At 46.2% G+C, this 20,000-nt stretch overlaps 3 protein-coding genes across 6 annotated transcripts in view; 1 reads left to right on the top strand and 2 right to left on the bottom strand.

The window, feature by feature from the left end:
• The window catches only part of bcr (BCR activator of RhoGEF and GTPase), a 95,395-nt gene extending 88,883 nt beyond the window's left edge, over positions 1 to 6,512 (bottom strand). For both annotated transcript variants that reach the window (XM_062554500.1, XM_062554501.1), the window contains exon 1: positions 4,125 to 6,512. In XM_062554500.1, coding sequence (XP_062410484.1) covers positions 4,125 to 5,703 — 1,579 coding nt within the window. In that variant the 5' untranslated portion in view covers positions 5,704 to 6,512. The remainder of the gene's footprint in view (positions 1 to 4,124) is intronic.
• Positions 6,513 to 8,449: 1,937 nt separating this feature from the next.
• LOC134101197 (uncharacterized) lies at positions 8,450 to 12,591 on the top strand. Of its 2 annotated transcripts, XM_062554795.1 has the most exons (9): positions 8,450 to 9,073; positions 9,176 to 9,209; positions 9,382 to 9,504; positions 9,623 to 9,763; positions 9,881 to 10,309; positions 11,024 to 11,329; positions 11,616 to 11,738; positions 11,956 to 12,060; positions 12,413 to 12,591. In XM_062554795.1, exons 1-8 carry the CDS (start codon positions 8,594 to 8,596, stop codon positions 12,042 to 12,044), a joined length of 1,725 nt encoding a protein of 574 aa, XP_062410779.1. In that variant the 5' UTR covers positions 8,450 to 8,593; the 3' UTR covers positions 12,045 to 12,060; positions 12,413 to 12,591. The 2 variants fall into 2 exon arrangements, with proteins under 2 accessions (XP_062410779.1, XP_062410778.1); XM_062554794.1 differs by having other exon boundaries at positions 8,450 to 9,209.
• Positions 12,592 to 16,324: 3,733 nt separating this feature from the next.
• atp2a2b (ATPase sarcoplasmic/endoplasmic reticulum Ca2+ transporting 2b) overlaps positions 16,325 to 20,000 on the bottom strand; it is a 38,629-nt gene continuing 34,953 nt past the window's right edge. For both annotated transcript variants that reach the window (XM_062553807.1, XM_062553808.1), the window contains exons 20-22: positions 19,338 to 19,471; positions 18,660 to 18,777; positions 16,325 to 18,367 (exon numbers count right to left, since the gene is read on the bottom strand). In XM_062553807.1, coding sequence (XP_062409791.1) covers positions 18,110 to 18,367; positions 18,660 to 18,777; positions 19,338 to 19,471 — 510 coding nt within the window. In that variant the 3' untranslated portion in view covers positions 16,325 to 18,109. The remainder of the gene's footprint in view (positions 18,368 to 18,659; positions 18,778 to 19,337; positions 19,472 to 20,000) is intronic.

The raw sequence follows: 20,000 nt of genomic DNA, 5'->3' as shown, positions 1-20,000 counted from the left end.
GTAGCTTAGGTATGAGTGTCCTCATTTCGTGCTCACACTGAGTGCAGTGGAGAGTCAGCTAGCTTTTCTGTGGCCAATCCTATGGATCCACTCGTCCTCTTCTCCACTCCTGTCGGTACAGCACTCGCTCGCTCGCTAGCTAGCGCTCCTCTCCTCCTCTAGTCTATGAAAACAGCCCCCCCCCCACTCCACTGCTGAGTGGGGAATGTTCTTCTTGTGCGCTCGTTATGGCTTCAGGGATTTCTGGGATGCCTCTGTAACCTCCCCTGGCTTTACGCCTCCCTCCCTCGCTCCCACACACACACACACACACACCACACACACACACACACACACACATATACTGTACACACACAGACACACACACACATACAAACACACACGCTCTCGCCATCTGATCGTTGACCACCAAAAAGGATATTCCATCCTTGATCCCCCTCCACATCAGAACAACCATAGCAACATCATGAAACAATTACAATTGTTGTTTACACTGAGGACATGCACTGTGGGAAAAAGACTCCGTAGGGCTGGGCTGAAGGGGGGGGGGGGGAGCTGTATTGCAGATGGCCTGAGACATCTCTGCACAATACAACATGGTGATTAGATACAAGACCCTTCTAGAACCTTCTACGTTGGACTGGATACCCTGCACTAGATAAGTGTGTTAACGCTAAGGGTCTGCAAGGAGGTGCAGGATAACCAAATAGCATGTGGGAGTAGGGCTGTGTTGGATTACACTCACAACATAGAGAGACACAGGAGAAGGAGAAGAGAAGGAGGAGGGTGAACTGAGGATGAGAGAGAGAGAGGGAGAGAGAGATGGAGGGGGAGAGAGAGAGAGAAGGGTTATGAGAGGGAAGGATGATTCTTTTTCTGCATCTTGAGAGCTTTTTCAGATCATTTGCTTCTGGAGCTCCACATAAAGGACATGTCGATCCAGCACCTGGCGTTGACATATGCACACACACGCACACGGGCTTGCACAAACACACACACACACACACACACACACACACGGCAACCAGGAGCTGAGAGTGAGTGTTTCACGCTGTTACGCAACGGGAGAGCTCTACCCATCTGTGCCTGCGTTCATCCCCCGCATCCCTGACCAGTGAAGCAAGAAACTCTCGCCCTCTCTCTCTTACACACACACACACACTCACACACACTCACACACACACACACACACACACAAATGCACACACGCACACACACACACAACCCTCTTAAACCTCCTCCTCATCCTCTCCACGCCACACACAGCCTACTCATTCGTTCTAATCTTCATCTTGTCTTGTCTCTGCCTCGCTCTTCAATGCAGCACATGGTCCTCCTCCTCCTATTCCCTCATCTCCTTGTACAGACATCTGCCTCTTCTCCTCCTCCTCCTCTTCTCCTCAGCCCCATCACACCATCCCACCTCCTCAGCCCCAAAGTCTCCTCCCTCTCTCCATCGACTTCCTCATTCTTCTCCTCCTCTCTCTCCTCTCCTTCTTCCAACCGCCACTTCCTGTTCTTTTCTTCCTCCCTTTTGTCCTCCATCGCTCTCTTTTTTTGGCAGTGTTTAGCAGAATCATCTGCCTCTCTCTGCCATACACACACACACACACACACACACACACACAAAACCCCAGCACAACGTGGTTAAACTCATCACACGGGTGTGATGTGATGGATTAGCCCTAGCATGTGTGGAGGGAGGCTTAGCCATCTTCAGAGGCCCCCGTCTATGGGCCCGCTCAGCGCACCGGACAGAGCCTGTCAGAGCCTTCCCAGACAGAAGGGGTATTTACGAGGGGGTATTCATTAAGCGAATGGCTGCGCGCTATTGATTTTACTCAGCCAAGCACTCTTCCTGCTAAAGAGGATCTGATCAGAGCAGTGGGAGAGCGGCCACGCAGCCAACGCAGGCGGGCAGTAGATCATCCAATATGCCCTCCACGCCGGGCACTTTGAGCGCAGCAAGAACATCCCGAGAGCTCTTTTAACCGAGGAATCCGAGACGTTTATTTCCCCGTTTCTTGCTAACAGAGTTGACGTGATGAAATAACTGGCTTTAAACAGTGGGGCCCTGGCTGAAAACGGCCTAGTTAACTGCAGAAAAGGACCTTCCAGTAAACCGGATTATGAACACAAACATGATAGGTCCATTTATTTGGCCGCCAGCAACCGAGCAGTCAACAGTGAGCGTGGTTGGCACACACACACACACACACACACACACACACACACACACACACACACACACACACACACACACACACACACACACACACACAGACTCAGTGGGGGTGCCATGTTCAGCTGGTACCAGTTCCCTGGTAGCGGCCCAGCGAGAGGAGAAGAGAGATGAAAACAAACGCTATCTGCTACCCTCCCATCCTCCACCATCCTTCCATGAAAGAGGACTCAGCGTTGGCATGAGACCGGGTCCGCTGTGCCAACCCCCCCCGAGGGCACTGTCTGCTCCGCGCCCTGCCGCCCATTCACCTTGTCAGCACAAAGCATCGGAGACGCCAGGCGGACGACGGGCCCCCGGCCGGTGCCACGCGTCTCGTCTCCACGGCGACGGTCGGCCAGCCAGAGCGCCTCCACCTGCTGTCGCCGAGACGAGCCAGCGGGCGCGAAACAGGTTAAAAGAAACTGGAAGCCTTGGACGAAGGCGCCGGTCCCCCGTCCAGCGATTCCGAGAGCGAGCGCTCCGACAAACCGGTCTGACAAGAGAGGGACGGTTTTCCAAGCGCTTTCGGACGCCTCCTCCGTCTAACTCGACTCCAATGTTTTCTATCTCCCTGACTGATTCTCCGAAACACCTGTGGTCCGATTCCACGCATGGTGCCATGGGAACTATCGGCGGAGGGGCGAGCCAGAGGAATTTGCTCAGTCTGACTTGTAACGAACGAATCTGTTCTGCATTTGTAAGGAATTCAAAGCAAGAGGTGGGTGTTTCTGAGATGGATGCATTTCACAGAAATCCAAAATACACCACATAAAATGCATTTACGAATGTGAGCATAGGACACACACACACACACACACACACACACACACACACACACACACACGTATCTGCACATTGTGTGACACACACACACACGTCCTGGTTCTTGATCTGGCGGCCCACTCGCGGACTCTGCCGAGTACTGCTGTGTGGGAGAGTAGCCGTTACGGCTGACAGTCTCTCTAAGCACCCTGACAGACAGCCAACGGCCCCGGACAGACACAGTCGTTTGTCACTGCCGGAGAGAGAAAAACGAATAGGAAGAAGGAGAGCGAGATAGTGCTCCCTCTCCCCCTTTGCTCTCTATCTTTCACTTCTCAAACAAAGAGCTCTGTCCTTCTTTCTCCACTCCAACCCCGCACACATCAATCCCCCCGTCTCTCTCTCTCTCTCTCTCTCTATCGCTCTCTCTTTCTTCTCTCAGCTCATTTTGCTATGTGAGCTACATTAGCTAATTAGCTGGAAGAGTTCAGGCAGCGTTGGATCAGGCTCACCCTGAATGCGGAGGTCAGGGAGCAGGCTGTCAGAGAGAGAGAGAGAGAGAGAGAGAGAGGTATGACTGCAGCTACTGGCTAACGACTCAAACCAATCCCCTCGTTCAGAATGTGGAGGTCAAAGAGCATGTGGGACAGTGTCATGACACAGAGGCACTCAGCAGGGTAACAACAGACGGCTAGTTTAAAATATTAGCCGCTCTGTCACTGAGAGTGACCGGCAACAATGGACGGCCATTGTTGGGATACTTGACTCTCATGTGCCCTAGAGATGTTCCCAAGAGATGAGGAAACGAGCGCGCTAGCATTTGTGGCAGACACTTGTGTGACAGACATTCATCACCAGCCAATGCTATGCTAAGTGAAATGAACCTTTATGGCAACGTGGTAATTGAAACACGCCAGTGGTGGGTTGCTAATTATGGACAGTTAATGACACAAGTAGGAGTGTCGTTCATCAAAGGCCCACACGGGTGCATTTGTTTAGGTATGGCATTTGACCTGCCACCATCACACACAAACCAAATCATCAACATCCCATCTGTTTGCCTGTGGAGCTCCCAGCAAAAGGGGAGGGGGTGGGAGCAGCAACAGCTTCAAGAGGACGGCTGGTAGCAATCACTTACCCATGTCTCCATGGAAACTGTTGTCATGGGAGGCCCTGCTCGATGGGGTGGAGTCTCCGTCGTGGGGTGGCCAGATCTGTCCAGTTTTGCGGACGGCGACAATGGTGGCCTCGGACATGACCACGTGGCCCTGCTGCTGCCGATGGCGTTTCTGGGACTGGGGGGTGGGCGGGCTGCTGCTGTCGAACGAGTGCTGGGAATTCTGGGAGTTCTGCGAGGGCGAGCGGCTCTTGTCGCGGAAGGGCCGGCGGTACGCGGCCGTGGGGCTGGGCGACACGTGGCTGGACTGGCCCGAGGAGAAGTCCTCCTCGCTGGACGTCAGGTTCTCGTTGGAGCTGCAGTCCGGCGTGTAGCCCCCTCCGCCGCCGCCGGCGTCGTCGAAGCTCCCCGGCGAGTAGGAGCGGCGAGGCCAGGTGAGCTGGTGGTCGTCGCCGCCGACGACGACGACTCCTCCGTGCTCCCTCATGACCACACCCTCGCCGGCGACCATCCCGCCCACGTACACGCTGGTGTAAGGCGGGTAGTCCGACGGCTGCCACGGCGGCGGCTGGGGTTGTTGCTGCTTGCCTCCGTTGGCCCGGTATCTGGGACTGGGCTCGCCGTCTTCGTACTCGGCGTCGTAGCCGCAGGTGCTCTCGGTAGAGCGCCCCCTGTAGACGGGCCTGGGGCGCAAGTCTCCGGCCACCGTGGCGAGGTTCCCCGGCAGCGAGTGCAGCGAGCGCTTGCGCTCCATCTGCATGGCCTGCGTGCCCAGGCTGCCGATCTTCTCGGACACCTCGCGGTCGTTGACCCGCACCAGGCCGCGCTCGTGGTGGAACTCCATGTTGGCGTAGAACGGCTGCTTCTCCTGGCCGCTCTTGCCGTCGGCGGACGAGTGCGAGTTGGCACGCTTGATGCGCTCGAAGTTGGAGCGCAGCGCGGCTACGCCCAGGCCCATGCCCGGCTTGTCCTTGCCGGAGGGGTCCACGGGCAGGTCCTTCTCCGGCGGCGGGTGCGGGTGCGGCCGTCGCGGAGACACGCCGCCCCGCTGTTGTTTGGAGGGCGAGAGGCCGTCCGTCTCGCCGCCGCCGCCGCCTCCCGCCATCGGCTGCACCGGCTCGAACGCCGACTGGAGCTCCAGGCCGTCGCCGTGGGAGGCCGACTTCCTGGCGGGCGGGGGCCTGGGCTTGGACCGCGTCTCCCCCACCGGCTGGAAGCGGCTGCGCTCGCCCTGCTCCTGCGCGTGGAGCTGCGGAGGAGGCTGCTGCTGCTGCTGCTGGGGGTCGCCGGACCCGACCACGACCCCCGGAGGCGGCGGCTGCTGCTGCTGCTGCTCGCCCGCCATCTCGTTCATCAGGGAGGCCTTCCGGAAGCCCCAGCGCTGGCGGTCGTAACTCTTGCGCTCCTTGGCCAACAGCGTCTGCAGGTAGATCATGCGGAAACGCTCTTTGTTTACCTCCATCTCCAGACGTCTGATGGAGGCTTTGCATTTCTCCAGCTCCTGCTCGATGCCCCCCACCGACCTCAGCTCCATCTTAGGAGGTTCTGACTCAGGGAACTGTGCTTTCCAAGCTTCAATGAAACCCACTGGCTCCACCATGGCTAACAGGAACTATTTTTTTTTTTTGCCACAGAACCAAGCAAAAAAATACACTCTCTTAAAAGGTACTCTTCTTCTACTCCTGACACGTTAATTTCTTTCACACAAACTGAGGACTACAAACCAGCAAAGTGCCCATCTGCAGAACAAGACAATAGCATATCAAGGCCACCTTCCCTCAAGGATTCTCTGAGATTGTCCTCAGGTGTCTTGATGACTCCTTCCTGATTTTGTCACCACAACGTTTTGTTTTGTCAACACAAGCAAGAGCTTTCTCTTGGCCCTCAACGAAATTACTGGGAAATGATGACAATAAACCCGTGCACATTCTTATTCCCGCTCGCATCATTCCAACAACACCACTGGCTGCATTTACGGTGAAAAAATCTCGGACCCCAACACAATGACAGCATCTGTCCGGACCGAGAGCGGTCTTAAAAAAAGCAACTCCTGTCCATGTTCATGAAAGGACGCGTAGAAAGCGACGCGTTTCGACTACAACTGAATATTCCTTCATTCCGTTTAAGCATTTGCTTCATACTCCAGTGCTGTCCCGTGTCCACTGGTGGTGCGACATCCCGTTTCCATCATTTGCTCAGATCCTCCAGCCACCTCTTTTGTAGCTTGCCAGTATTAGACAGAATGGAAATTACCTACGAAGTAGAAAAAAAGTAAAACCAAAAACTTTCCAGGCAAAATTACTATGCCTTAATTATGGCGTACGCTCAGACACGGATATGATTTGCTGTCGCTTTCGTTCCTTTATCCCATTTTCAGCGTTAATTATGAGCGCACATTGTGGTCACATCTCCGTTCACTCTCAGCTTCTGGTGTGCGTTCAGTCTGTCTAGGGCTCGCTGAGAAAGCTGCTGCAGGAAAGGGAGGGACTAGACCTACAATGATTGACGCTCGCCTGGTCGTTCGTGCCATTTAAAGAGACACGACACACTTGGTTCTTTCACAGCAGTAAGGGGTTCAAAAGATTGAATGGAAAACAGTTGTGTCACGGTATTGAGGGAAATATTATTTGTATGTTTGTATTATAGGCTACTCACAAACTACAATAGTGATTTTTGTAGCCTATATGTAGCCTATAGCTTTCTGCCCACTCTAATTATGAAGATTTTTCGGTAGCCTATTGTCTCGATGATTGTCCCTGAGATAAGTCAGAGAAAAGGTTTTAAATCAAATGTCAAAAACTCATTATGGGATGTAAATAGTCTTGCAGGTGTTTTACTTGTGGTTTATATATGCATCAATAACATTGCAATCCTTGCTTTCCCAAATCGACACAACAGCGCCTCTAGGCCTGGTCTATCCTCTGCAAGAGCACAGAACAAAGGGTTTTCATAATGAGGATAAAATGTGGTCATAGGAATAATGACCAAGCTTTAATATTTTATATCCTTAAATGGTTATTATGATTGCACTTAGGTGATCGATTGAACCACGTGCATACCTTCCCGGGAACCTCAATTAATTGGCCATCTGAATGCCTGCAATCCTATGAGGTCATTCCTTGTTCCGCGCTCCTGGAAATGTGATGAGCAATTTTTGAGGGAAGAGTATCGTCGTCTATTCTGTTCTCTGCTGCCCTCTTGTGATCAAAGAATGCAATTACAAGTCCAGTAATTTCTAGTCCCGCTGAATGGCCTCAGAATAAATATTGCCAAGTAATCTTTTCTGTGCGCTCTGTAAGATCATGTAGGCCTATAGGCCTATAGGCTATCCTGTTCTGAAAACTCTAACATTGTTTAATTTTCCATTCCCTTAAAATCAGTCCTCATTAGCATTCAAGTGTGTCTGTGCCACTGTAGGCAATAGGCTAGGCCTACTTTAGAATACATTGTATAGTAAGTAAGTAGCCTAAGTAGAAGGCTAATTCTTATTTGCATAGCGCATTTAACATGCACAGAATGCAACCCAAAGCGCTGCCTGACTTTTCTCCTTTTGTAGGAGCACTAGGCTAGATGAAGAGGCCTAGCCGCCTAGGCCTATGTATGAAGCAGTGAAATTATGTTTTTATAAAGCAAAACAAGCAAAACATAGAAAACAGTTTAACATAAAGTCTTACATTGTTAATTAAATGGACATAATAGGCCTATGCTTTATTTATTATATCTATGGTCTGAGCTCTCGGAGTGCTTTTCTAGTTTTTAAAATGTGTAAGTTGTATTAGCCTCCTGTTTGATTGCCTTTGTACAGCACTCTATCTTGGTTTTTGAAAAGAGCAATATATTATTATTATTATTATTGACATGATATCTGCGTTAAATCCACAGGAAGACTCTATCAGTAGATTTAAGCGCTCTATGATCTTTGATTTAAATCATCACAAGTCCATGATGTTAGAATGTTTTTGAACAACCCAGAATTTGGAATCTTTGGACATTCTACGTTCTGCACAGAATGTTGAGGGAGAACATTGTATCACTTTGATCTGGCTACACCCACTGATCTATAAAGAATACCTGGATAGACTATCTCATTGTTGCTGACCCATCAACAATGAAGCCAATGGAACTGTCCCGAGTGGTCCCATAATGGCGGCGAGGTGTTCCAATTCCATTGTTGCAGAACGGCAACATTCTTTTACTGTCTTTTACTGTCTATGCATTCCTATGGCAAAGTGGTCCCATAATGGCCGCCCCCATGTAGGCTTCAGAATTTTGACGTAGATGCTCTATCCAGGTATTCTTTATAGATCAGTGGCTACACCAGAGACAACATCGAGAGAGAGCTTTCCCCTGCTATTGTACACTGATTCATCGATTCACTTGGTTTAATTATTGTGTGACACTGTAAATCCTGAATTTGCTCACCTATTATTCCGGAGGAGCACGTTGTCACACTTTTGGACCAAGTAGAAAAATAATTTTGCTTGCTGAAGATGGAGGTGAGAGGAGAGCGTAGCGGCTTCGTGGAAGCCGTGAGATCGTTCTTTACCACCATCAGAGAGCGGATTAGACAACGGAGAACACGGCAGAGAACTAAAAACTACCGGATATGTCAAAACTTGGCCATGGCCAAGATTGAGTCTAAACAAGAAAGAAGACTGAAGAAGCAAGTGAAATCTGGGTTTAAGGCCAAGAGGAACAAGAGGAGCCAACCAGCTAACATCACAGCTGAAGTGGACAGCACTAGCTGGATACAGGAGAAGGATGGAGCTCCTAAAGGTCTGCGCGAGAGAATGCGGTCTGCTCTGCGAGCTTTTCGAGAGGAGCGCAAGCCTCGCTGGGTGAGAGGATGGAGGCAAAACAACCCAGAACCCCTCAACGTGGAGGAGATTCAAGCTGGAGAGGATCTCCACGAGACTCAAACCGGAGAGGATCTCCAGATTCAGACCGGAGAGGATCTACGTGAGACTCAGGTCAGGGAGGATCTCCATGAGACTCAAACCGGAGAGGATCTCCAGATTCAGACCGGAGAGGATCTACGTGAGACTCAAGCCGGAGAGGATCTGGAGACTCAGGCTGCAGAAGATCTACAGCCTGCCGAGCCAGCAAGTAAGAATGCAAATAAAGTAGTAATAATGTAGGTACTAATATTTACATTAACAACAATTACAGTATTTAAACTAGAATTCATACCCTCAGTTAACCTCATGTGAATAGCATAGCCTACAATTGCAAATTCATTCATGTCCACAGTTAACCTTTTTCAAACCTCTTCAAACAGGCTGGGTTGTGACCTATGGCCAGATGTGGCACGGAATGGCCCAGCAAGGTGACTCTGTCAACTGCAGAGAGGACCTCCATGCCACTCAGGCCAGAGAGGATATTGAACCTGCTGAACCAGCAAGTAAGAATGCAAATAGCAGAGATCTTCAACTGTTACTTCATGCACTCAGTTAACTTCTTATGCGAATAGTATAGACCATAAACCGCTCATTTATTGTTTTTCAATTTTTTTCAAACAGGCTGGGTTTTGACCTATGGCCAGATGTGGCACGGAATGGCCCAGCAATATGGTCCTGTCCTCTACAGTGAGAATCTCCCTGTCACTGAGGACGGAGACGATCTCCATGCTTTGCAGGATCTCCAGCCTGCTGAACCAGCAAGTAAGTAAAGCATAGGCCTTAAAATGCTAATTCAAGCCCTCTGCTAACCTCTTATGCTAAGAGTATGAACCAAGATTCATGACCAAAGTTAATCTTTTTTCAAATCTTTTCTCAAAGGCTGGGTTATGACCTATGGCCAGATGTGGCACGGAATGGCCCAGCAGTATGGTCCTGTCCTCTACAGTGAGAATCTCCCTGTCACTGAGGACATAGACGATCTCCGTGAGACTCAGGGCAGAGAGGACCACTGTGAGGCTCAGGATCGCCGTGAGACTCAATTTGGAGGGTATCTCCACGAGTCTCAGACCGAAGAGGATCTCCAGATTCAGGCCGGAGAGGATCTATGTGAGACTCAGGACAGAGAGGAACTCCATGAGATTCAGGCCGTGGAGGATCTCTGTGAGACTGAAGCCGGAGAGAATCTCCCTGACACTCAGGACAGAGAGGAACTCCATGAGACTCAGGCCTGGGAGGATCTCTGTGAGACTCAGGCTGGGGAGGAACCCCTTGAGACTCAGGCCGGAGAGGATCTCCATGAATCAGCCAGTAAGAATGCAAACAACATAGACCTTAAACTGTTGAATTTAAGTCCAATTCCAAGTGCTTTAGGAAGATGTCCTGAAACTATGGTACACTTGTTCCGGGAATGCCCCATTGTAAAAGAGTTCTGGCGTGATCTGTGTCTTTTTGTTGTGAATAATATTGATGAAAATGAAATATTGATGACATTTTGAACTATTCTGGAAAAATGTGCTTTTTGGTCTTGTCGATAATGAATGAAATCTGAATTCTTAAAATATCTACTTGTTATTAAAGCAACATGTTATGTTCACAAAAATAAGTTTCTTGGGAAAATACTGCGTTTTATTGCATTTAGCAATGAAATTATGCAATACATTTGTTCAATCAGGTTTTCTACTCAACCAAAAGCTTTTAAAACTATTACTGCTTGTGATCTTTTCAATGTATTTAATTGGACTGTTCCCCTGGCAATGTGATGTAATGTACACTGTGTTTTGTGTGTATGGATGATATGCGGTTGAATATGTACATGTTGAATGGTATATGTAATAATTGATTGCTATAACATGTAACTTGTATTTTTGCAATAATAAAAACTGGCAAAACTTCACTGCAAAGTAAATGCAGAGAAAGAGAGAAGTAGTAGCAGCAATAACAGTTATTAATGTCCTCAGTTAACCGCATCATAAACTGCAAATTCATGCCCACAGTTAACCTTTTTCAAACCTCTTCAAACAGGCTGGGTTATGACCTATGGCCAGATGTGGCAAGCAATGGCCCAGCGAGATGGTCCTGTTCTCTGCAGTGAGAATCTCCCTGTCCCTGAGGACAGAGACGATCTCCGTGAGACTCAGGCCGTGGAGGATCTCCATGAGATTCACGCCAGAGAGGATCTACGTGAGACTCAGGGTGGAGAGGATCTCCATGAGACTGACGGGGGAGAGGATCTCCAGACTCTGGCTGGGGAGGATGTCCACTCTCAGGCTCTGGAGGATCTCCATGAGACTCGGGCGGCAGGGGATTTTCACCTTTCTGAACCAGCAAGTCAGATCATTTAAGTCCAATTTCAAATGCTTTTATTTGTCACAGTTATACACAACAACTTGTAGTGAGATTTGAAACGTGTACAACTCCTCTGTACAAAATACATACAGAGAAATATAGTAGTAGTAGCAGCAGCAGTGGTAATGATATGATATGATGATATTTATATTAACAACAATTAGACTAACAAAACTAGAATTCATACCTTCAGTTAACCTCATGTGAATAACATAGATCACTCCAAAATCATGCCCTCAGTTAATCTTTTTCAAACCTCTTCAAACAGGCTGGGCTGTGTCCTATGGCCAAATGTGGCAAGTAATGGCCCAGCTAGGTGACTCTTTCAACTGCAGAGAGGACCTCCATGCCACTCAGGCCAGGGAGGATATTCAGCCTGCTGAAATAGCAAGTAAGCAAAGCATTGCAATTTAAGGCCCTCTGCTACCCTTTTATGCAAAGATAATCAACTGAGTAAAACTGTGTATAGTGACAATTAATGGTTGTCAACCAATAGAACTAATGGAACCAATTGAAAATAAGAAAATGATCAGAATTATGAATAAATTAGAACTATATTTAAAGTAATTGTATTCATTCTAAAATGTTATATCTTGTTCATTCTCCAGTGTGGCTGGGCGCTGGGAACGTGGAGTACTGGGTGGAGCCAGAGTTGCAGGACATCATCAGTCCATTCAAGCACATGGGCTTTGTCTAAAACGCCCTGCACAATGGTGAGTCAAGTACACATTTCTATCTTGGAGAGCAGAACATCAATGATACAGACCATAGTTCTGGTCCAATACGCTCTCAAATTCAGTGAATGACTCCTCTGGCTCTCCATTCTGTCTCCATTCTGTGCTAAAAAAACTCATACATAGTCCTGGGTGGTTTGGGACAAGCCATACATTATTCCAGCCAATCAGCGTGTTGTTTCAGGAGCACAGAAGGCAGGACTGTTTTGTGATTGGCTGTTGAGCACCACTATCAGCAACCTTTCTGCATACCTTAGGGAACGTTCTCTTGAGCAGACAGATACATCTTGACTCTGAACACCATCTAATGAATATCACGTGTTTCCTACAGTTTCCCAAAAGACCTGGGAGAAGACCTGCCCATCTTTGTGTGACTCCATCCTACATCATTGAGAATGGCATAGAAACTGACTACAGCTACAATCATAGTTCAGCTGCCCTTCAACTGTGACACATTATTATTAAGATAAAACGTTTATTGATTATTATATTGATATGACATTAATATTATACATTAAATAAAATGTTGCATACCATAATGGATGAAATTGTGAGTGAGTGTGTGTGTGTGTGTGTGTGTGTGTGTGTGTGTTTCTACTAAAGTCTGTGTTAAAGCAATAAATACACACCTGACAAAACTGCCAGACAAGTCTGCCAGCACAATCACAGCGAGAGCCTTAACAACCGCACAAATTCAAAGTAATTCAGACACATATGGTGGCCGGCATGTAGGGTGGTAAGATCATGACTTCTGCAACCAGCAACATGTCCATGAAGCCCATACCAAATACAACCAGGGACTCAGAGGCACTATGGCTATGGCTTTGGATCCCAGCCTACTCTTACTCTGATCTGCACTTGATATTTTTACATGACATTTCCAAGACAGCTACAGACTGCTCGGCACCCTCATCGCTGCTTGCAGTGTGCTATATTTAGAAGAATTTTCGTTTTCAAGAATTTTTGGCAATGAATGGAACATCCCAAGCAACACCCGTTAAGATAACCTTCAGTACACCTGCCTAGTTATGCTTCATTCACTGCACATCTTTTTACATCTAAGTAACTACTGACAATCACTTGGCAAAACTTAAAACTTACTTCAGAATGATGTATTCATCTTTCAAGCCATGGTATGAATGGTATGAATAATTTAGGACATGCCATTTTCCATAAAAATTTTACTTATGTGTTGACAAATGTAAAGAGCATTTTAAAAAGATATGAGGGCGATGGGAGCTCAGTAGATCCCATCGGATGGCTGTAGCCACTCAGCTCCAGAGAGACCTCCTCCAGGAAGGCCAGGAACGTCCGCCTACAAACCATTAAACCAGTTAATATTACACTTTCGGAGTAGATCACAGGAGAATGTTCTCAGGGTGCGGTCAGAACTTACCTGCAGCATCTGCCAATAATACTGATGTGCAGCTGGTGACCAGGCTTCAAAGGGCAGGAAGTCATTAACCACTGCATACAGCCGGTCCAGGAACACACCCTGCACCCGCTATGGGTGAGATAATAGTCAGTGTCAATGAAACACGTCACAACAGGCACAGAAAAGTGTAGCGTTGCTTACAGGGACCAGCAGGGGGCAGCAGTCTTGTCAAGGATGTCAAACAGCACCAACTCGAACACGGTGTCAAGGGTGTTGATGTGGTGGATATGAAGCACAAACATGACATGAATTATACACCTAATTCAAGAGATGTGTGATATGAGTTTATAATGCTAACACACCCTCGCCTCCAGAAGCTCCACCGGAATGCTCAGGGCATTCTCTGGGTTCTGGAAGTAGGCCACCAGGTCAGCAAAGGCCCCGGTGAGACATCTTTCATTCACAGAGGAGATGAGCTACTCACAGTGAAGGCCTGCCTGAGGGCTGTCAGTCTGGTCAAGAGGCCCTCTATACTCTTGGACTGCATGGAAGAAGTTGCTGTTGATGAGAAGGTAAAAAAAAAATAGTAAAAAATAGTAAGTGCATTTCCAGACAGTTTCATTGGACTACCTGGGCGGTCAGTAACCATACGTAAACTCTGCTCAGATGACCTGTTCTCAAGCTAATATTCACATAGCTAAACCCAAGGGAGAATTGCATTCTGCATGTGAGAAGGGCTGTACTGTACTTACAAGAGTGAGGGCACCTATACTGAGCCTCAGGCAGGAGGCCGCTGTCCACTGATCCCTATACCATTGCAGATATTCATTTACATTTATAGTCAGCATGGTAAAGCAAATACAGCTGTCTGCTAGTGTCAACATAAGCTAAGTCACTGAGAAGATACATTTCTGTCAGTGATTGGTTGAGTTAATCATGAGTGCTTAAAATCACCTGGGCAGAGCACTGGGTGTCGCCAGCAGCAGCAGCAGCAGCAGTCCACTCACATTTCTCTGTATAGGACTCAATTTGACAGTAGATATGTTAAACAGTTTTTGAATCACTTAAAACAACCATTTTGCAATACATATTAAAGCAGTTTCTTCATAGGTAGCGATCAACCTGCTTCTGGATTTTATTTGGTTGATGAATTATTCAAGGCAACATTTATCACAGAATGAGTTTCAAGCCGTTTCTTCACATTAGATTATGAAATCTGGATATAGCAGTCGACTGGACATTACTCACAAAAAGTCAGGGATATTTGGCTTCCGGGTGAAATTTCAGGATTAACCTAAAAAAATTCACTATAATCTTTATAGCTGAACTTAATGTGACCTTCTCTAAACTTTTGAATGTGCATGTCCAACAGTTCAATGTTTCAGCACTTTCTGTATTGAAACATGAAATTTCACTCGAAAGCCAGATATCCCTAACTTTTTGTGTGTAGTGTACAGATGAAAGCCAATCACATTTCATTCAAATGTCTACCTTAGATTTGAGCCCATGGTGGTGGCCATGCTATTTTTTTATTTTATGTTTTTTGCATATAAGGAATGGAACTTTTCCAAGTTGGGCATACAGCAAATTTTAATTCAGCATCTCTCAGTACTCCTAAAAATCATTAATGCCATGGTTTATCCTGTTTATTAAGCGTTCAGCATTTATCATGCTGGATTGCCATCCTCACAAGTTGAAAAAAGTAGCCCATGACACTATTGTTACAGGTGTAGCATTAATTGACAATTTTCCTGTAGAAGTGATTCTTGTTAGCTTTTTCTCAGACATGTAATAGACATGGCTGTTTTACTCCTATACCAGAGAGGGTTAAAGAGGAGGATCTTTGTATATACCTGCACAGTAACATATCTTGATAACTCTTTTTTTGTCATCAGTTCAATAAAGCATCTGATAATTCTGTCAGATCAAGTCAGAGCAGCACCAACAGTGTTGTTTTTTAACTGTATGTACAGGTAACATGCAGATGGGGACCTTGTAGGGATCAGTCTGAGTGTGATCGCTACAGGGTTCCTACAGTACATATTTTCCATGTCAATATTCCATACTTATTTCAAAACATCTCGGTCTATTTTTTCTGAACATATTCTCAACATTGCGGCCACTTCTGGTTTGGGATAACTTGGTATGACGTCTATTTAGTTGGGTCATTTTTCGTGGATGTTACCTTCAGACTGTAACACTTTCACCATTCTATCTAACACATCAGTTTTCAATGAATAAATACAACCACAAGGTTTTGTTTTCGCCAATCGTATCTTGACTATGCAGACTGATAGTGATACTGTTGCTAGACAACAGCAGTCCTGGATCATTATGACCGGAGTAAAGTGATTAGTGCTGCAGGTCAAGATGCAATAGTCTGGAAACACAAATATCTCTCAATACCCTTGTTTGTTTTTCCATACTTATATCTGACCCTTAATTAAGTCAAATTCCATACTTCTCCAGGTTTTCCATACTGCATAACCCTATCACTACACTAAGACAAATTACAAGATTTATTTTCTTCTTTTGTATCTTGAGTACTTTAACAGTAGATTGAGATTTGGAACTCGTATCATTTGAAATTCAGTATGAAGTGGACCATGAATTATGTTTGTAGTACACATCTCTTACAGTACATGACATTCTGAAAGGTATTATGTTAGTACACTTAAAGTGTGGACCTACATTTCAATGTATTTTTTTTTTTCATACTGTGTTTGCAGTGCTGACTTAGCTGAAAACTTGAATATTCAAGTATATTTTGCACCATTAACTTTAACATGCAGCATTCATAACAGGCTCATGAATGCTTGATGGGAAAACCCACAGTAGATTAAATAAAGACAGAGGGCCGTGTTTTGTATGGTTCATGAGAGTGTATTTTCTTCATGTAGAAAATAAAGTGTGACAATAGCATTTCTCTTCCTCGCACTGTCAAGTTCATGTTCTGAATAACTGCCAAAAAAAAAACAAAAACAAAAGCAAAAAACGAAAAAAAAAAAAAAAAAAGAACTCGCCATCTGTTATTTCGGTTTTATTGTTGTCGTATCTTCTGATTCATACACACGCATACGCACACCCCTTTTAGTCCCCTATCAGTCCCCTATCGGTAACATTTACATCCTTACAATTCAAACCCACCCACCCAACCTAAGGAAATAGGACCAAAAACAAAACAAAAAAATCACACCAAAGGAAAAAAAAACAATACAAATTAAGTTAATCTATGTCAAAGTCAATTATAAAACACACAGAGACAAATAAATCCTTAAGAAAAAAAAAAAAAGAAACTGGGAATGATTTGGTCTCAATTTTGTAGTTTTGTTGTTTTCTGCACGAGCGAATCGGAGGTGTAAGGTAGGAGGGGGCCGTGATGGTTGTGGTTCTGGTGGAGTGGTCAAGTAGACCAGTAGCGGAGGCTAACAAGGAAGGGGCAGACGGGCAGGTGGGGTTGGGGGATGGAGGCTGTATTGAGGTAGCTGTGCTCTGCCTAGTACAGACAAAAAACTGGCTTTACTAATCAGAATGTATTGTTAGAATAATAACACAAAGTAATAACAGGAGTTATTATTACACATTACCAGGAGACACACACAGTAATAGATCTATTTTGAGGGGGGGGGGGGGGGGGGGATTCCCACGCACAGTGCATGCAAGATCACAAAAACATGCAGCTTGTTTTCGAAGGAAATTTCTGATTTGTTTTCAGTTGATATTTTATGAACAAATTAACATTCACCCGGTTCCCTGATGCCCATCAAAACCCTCCCATCCCAACGGCACTCAGCTCCATCCCCGGCTCATGCATCTCTTACTCTAGACAGACAGACACGCACACACACACACGCACGCACATACACGCACACGCACACAAATCATACTGTAAGAGTTTGATGTTTGTTCGGACGAAAGACACAACAGTAAACATCAGTAAACAACCTCAAACGACCAAAGTCGACACTACCGTGCACTCTCCATTTCAAAAACACATTTTTACAAAAATGATTTAAAAAAAAAAAAAGGAAAAAAGGCAAATGAAAACTTGCATAAAATAGTGTTAAATCTCTGTACACATCTCTGGACCACGGTTCAATCTCTCAGCCATATGTTCCAAGGGATAGTAGGGGGCACCAGAAAAAAAAAAGAGACTAGATTAGAAATGAGACCATGGAGAAGTTACAATTTGTTAAATTGTAAAAACGTTCTAAAAAGGCAACCGAATGACGAACGTAAAAAGAGAAACTGATCATCTCAAGACCAGATTGTGGCAGAAGTCATCCACCCCGCGGGACAAAAAAAAAGCTCCCGACAAACTCGAAAGAAACAATGTGCCCCCGCCCTCCCCACACAAACCCTCCCCAATACACTTTTATTAAAAAGAAACATAGGCGTTTTTTTCTCTTATATTATTGTTATGGTTGTGTTAAACATTTCGTCCCTCACATGCACGCTCACAGCTGCACAGGCACACTTGAAGACGCACGCATACTTTCGCACGCAAACACGCAAAACGCTCACACAATCCCTAGCTACAACACACAAAGAAGGAGGAAGGGGTGGGGGGTGGGGGGGTGGGGGTTTCATTTCATTTTCATCTGTATGTTGTTGTTTTTGTTGTTGTTGTTGTTGTTGTTGTGCTTAGGTCAGTCAGGAGGAGAAAATCACAGGCAGGATCCGGGAATAGAGCCAGATGACCAGGGGCAGAGAGAAGGCCACAAACGGCCAGGAGATGCCCTCCAGGCAGGAGGCCAGCGAGCAGCCCTTTTTCTCGTCCAGCTCCTTGGGCGGGTCCAGGAAGTTGCGCGCGGCGAACTTGAGAAACTCATCCAGCAGGATGACGGGCAGGGAGATCGCCACCACCACCAGCCACTGGGTCAAGTTGAGGGGAGTGATCTGGAAGATCATCTGAGGAGAGCAAGGTCAAGGAGGCCGGTTAGAAACAGATCAGCAGCAGGGCTCACACAATCCGTAGGCTACACAATAGTTTTGAAGACAAGTAACAATAGGTGAAAATGTGAAATGTGGCTTCATCTTCAACTTAAACCGCTTCCATTTTATACTTGAACTCTGTCCACTTTATACTCGAGCAAACAAGACTACACCAGAATGACGTTGCCGTGCAAACACTACAGTAAATCAGCAAAACGGATTTTTCTTTCAAGTTTTTTAAAAAACGATGTAGCACCGCCACACGTACCGGCAGGGGCTCCACATAGAGGATGAGGAAGTGGAGGGACATGGAGAGGCAGATGGCGCCCAGCAACCACACGTTCTCCCACGGGGGCATCCTCAGCAGAGACTGGTTCTCCGACACACTTGGGAGGAAACGCACAAACAAACAGTCAATACATCAGTCTGAGACAAACACGTCCTCTACTGCCTGACAACTGACATCTTAACATCTGCATCTTTGGAACGTTAGCAATGTGCTGCCATTTCTAATGGTACAGTTAGAGAGAAGGATCACCATCACTGGTTTGCTAAATTAGACTCTGGCAAAGTCTATCTGATAAGAACAGACCTGTACCTGTCTTTTAATTATTCCACCAGTATTCCACAAGTCTTTTGTGTTTTCTTGTTAATTATCATTTATTGTTAAATGATTTTACCTCGATTTATGCTTTCTTTTTAATGTTTTATGTTTTATTATGATCTTATTTCATTATTATTATTACTCTTTGCCCATCTATGCTCTTATCGGCTATTACTGTTTGGTTTTTGTTTATGTAAAGCACAATGAATGACCTCTGTGTATGAAATGCGCTATATAAATAAACTTGGCTACAGTTGTTGCTTTAAATGAGTGGCAATATCAGTGGAACTCAGCCGACCTAATGATAAATAAGTCCAGAGCGATTAAGATTCCGTGACTGACCTGTTGAGAGCGTTGCACATCTCGATGGTGACGAGGACAGACAGGGCCATGGTCATGGGGTAGGGCGACTCGAAGATCTCACAGGACACGCCTTCGAAGTCAGGGTTATCGGGCGCACACTGCAGGAAGTGGGACTGCGGAGACCGAGAGACAGTGAGACAGTGAGACAGGTTATGCACAAACACACACTGAAATCTCTTTGTAAATAACAAGTAGGCAGAGTTCCGTAGAAAAATAATGGACTATACTGATAAGCCCCTTTCACATTCAGAAACGATATATTAGCGTTTAAGAAATAGCGGGTTCAGGGGATTTCGCAATGTGAAAGGTAGACGTGTTCTGGTCCCGGGTTGTCTGAAGCCGGTTTCAGAGGCGAGTTATGGGAGGCGTTGCCTAGCAGCACGTCACACGCAATTTGGGAGTGAACAATGACGTTAAGCATGCCTTGGACCTCGGAGATAGACTGATAAACACAACTGTCATGCTAGTTCTACGTGGTTTAGCTTCCAAATGATGGCGGGCCACTTGTTATGTTATTTGAATGCCAAATGAGGTCCTTTTGTCTGTCGAAGTCATATTTCAGTGTGCTGAGTCCTGAACAACTTCTGCTCTGACAGTTAGCTCGTTGGCTAGTTAGCTATCATTAGGCAAACTTTCTAAAAA

This window comes from Sardina pilchardus, chromosome 14, assembly GCF_963854185.1.
Source record: "Sardina pilchardus chromosome 14, fSarPil1.1, whole genome shotgun sequence".
Lineage (NCBI taxonomy): Eukaryota > Metazoa > Chordata > Actinopteri > Clupeiformes > Clupeidae > Sardina > Sardina pilchardus.
This window is presented reverse-complemented; position numbering and strand designations above follow the sequence as displayed.

Bases quoted from the DNA above. Each gene is read 5' to 3' on its own strand.
- LOC134101197 (XM_062554794.1), top strand. From the start codon at position 8,594: ATGGAGGTGAGAGGAGAGCGTAGCGGCTTCGTGGAAGCCGTGAGATCG. The intron at 10,310-11,023 runs GTAAGAATGCAA...CTCTTCAAACAG, and splicing joins GGATCTCCATGAATCAGCCA to GCTGGGTTATGACCTATGGC. The intron at 11,739-11,955 runs GTAAGCAAAGCA...TTCATTCTCCAG, and splicing joins TCAGCCTGCTGAAATAGCAA to TGTGGCTGGGCGCTGGGAAC.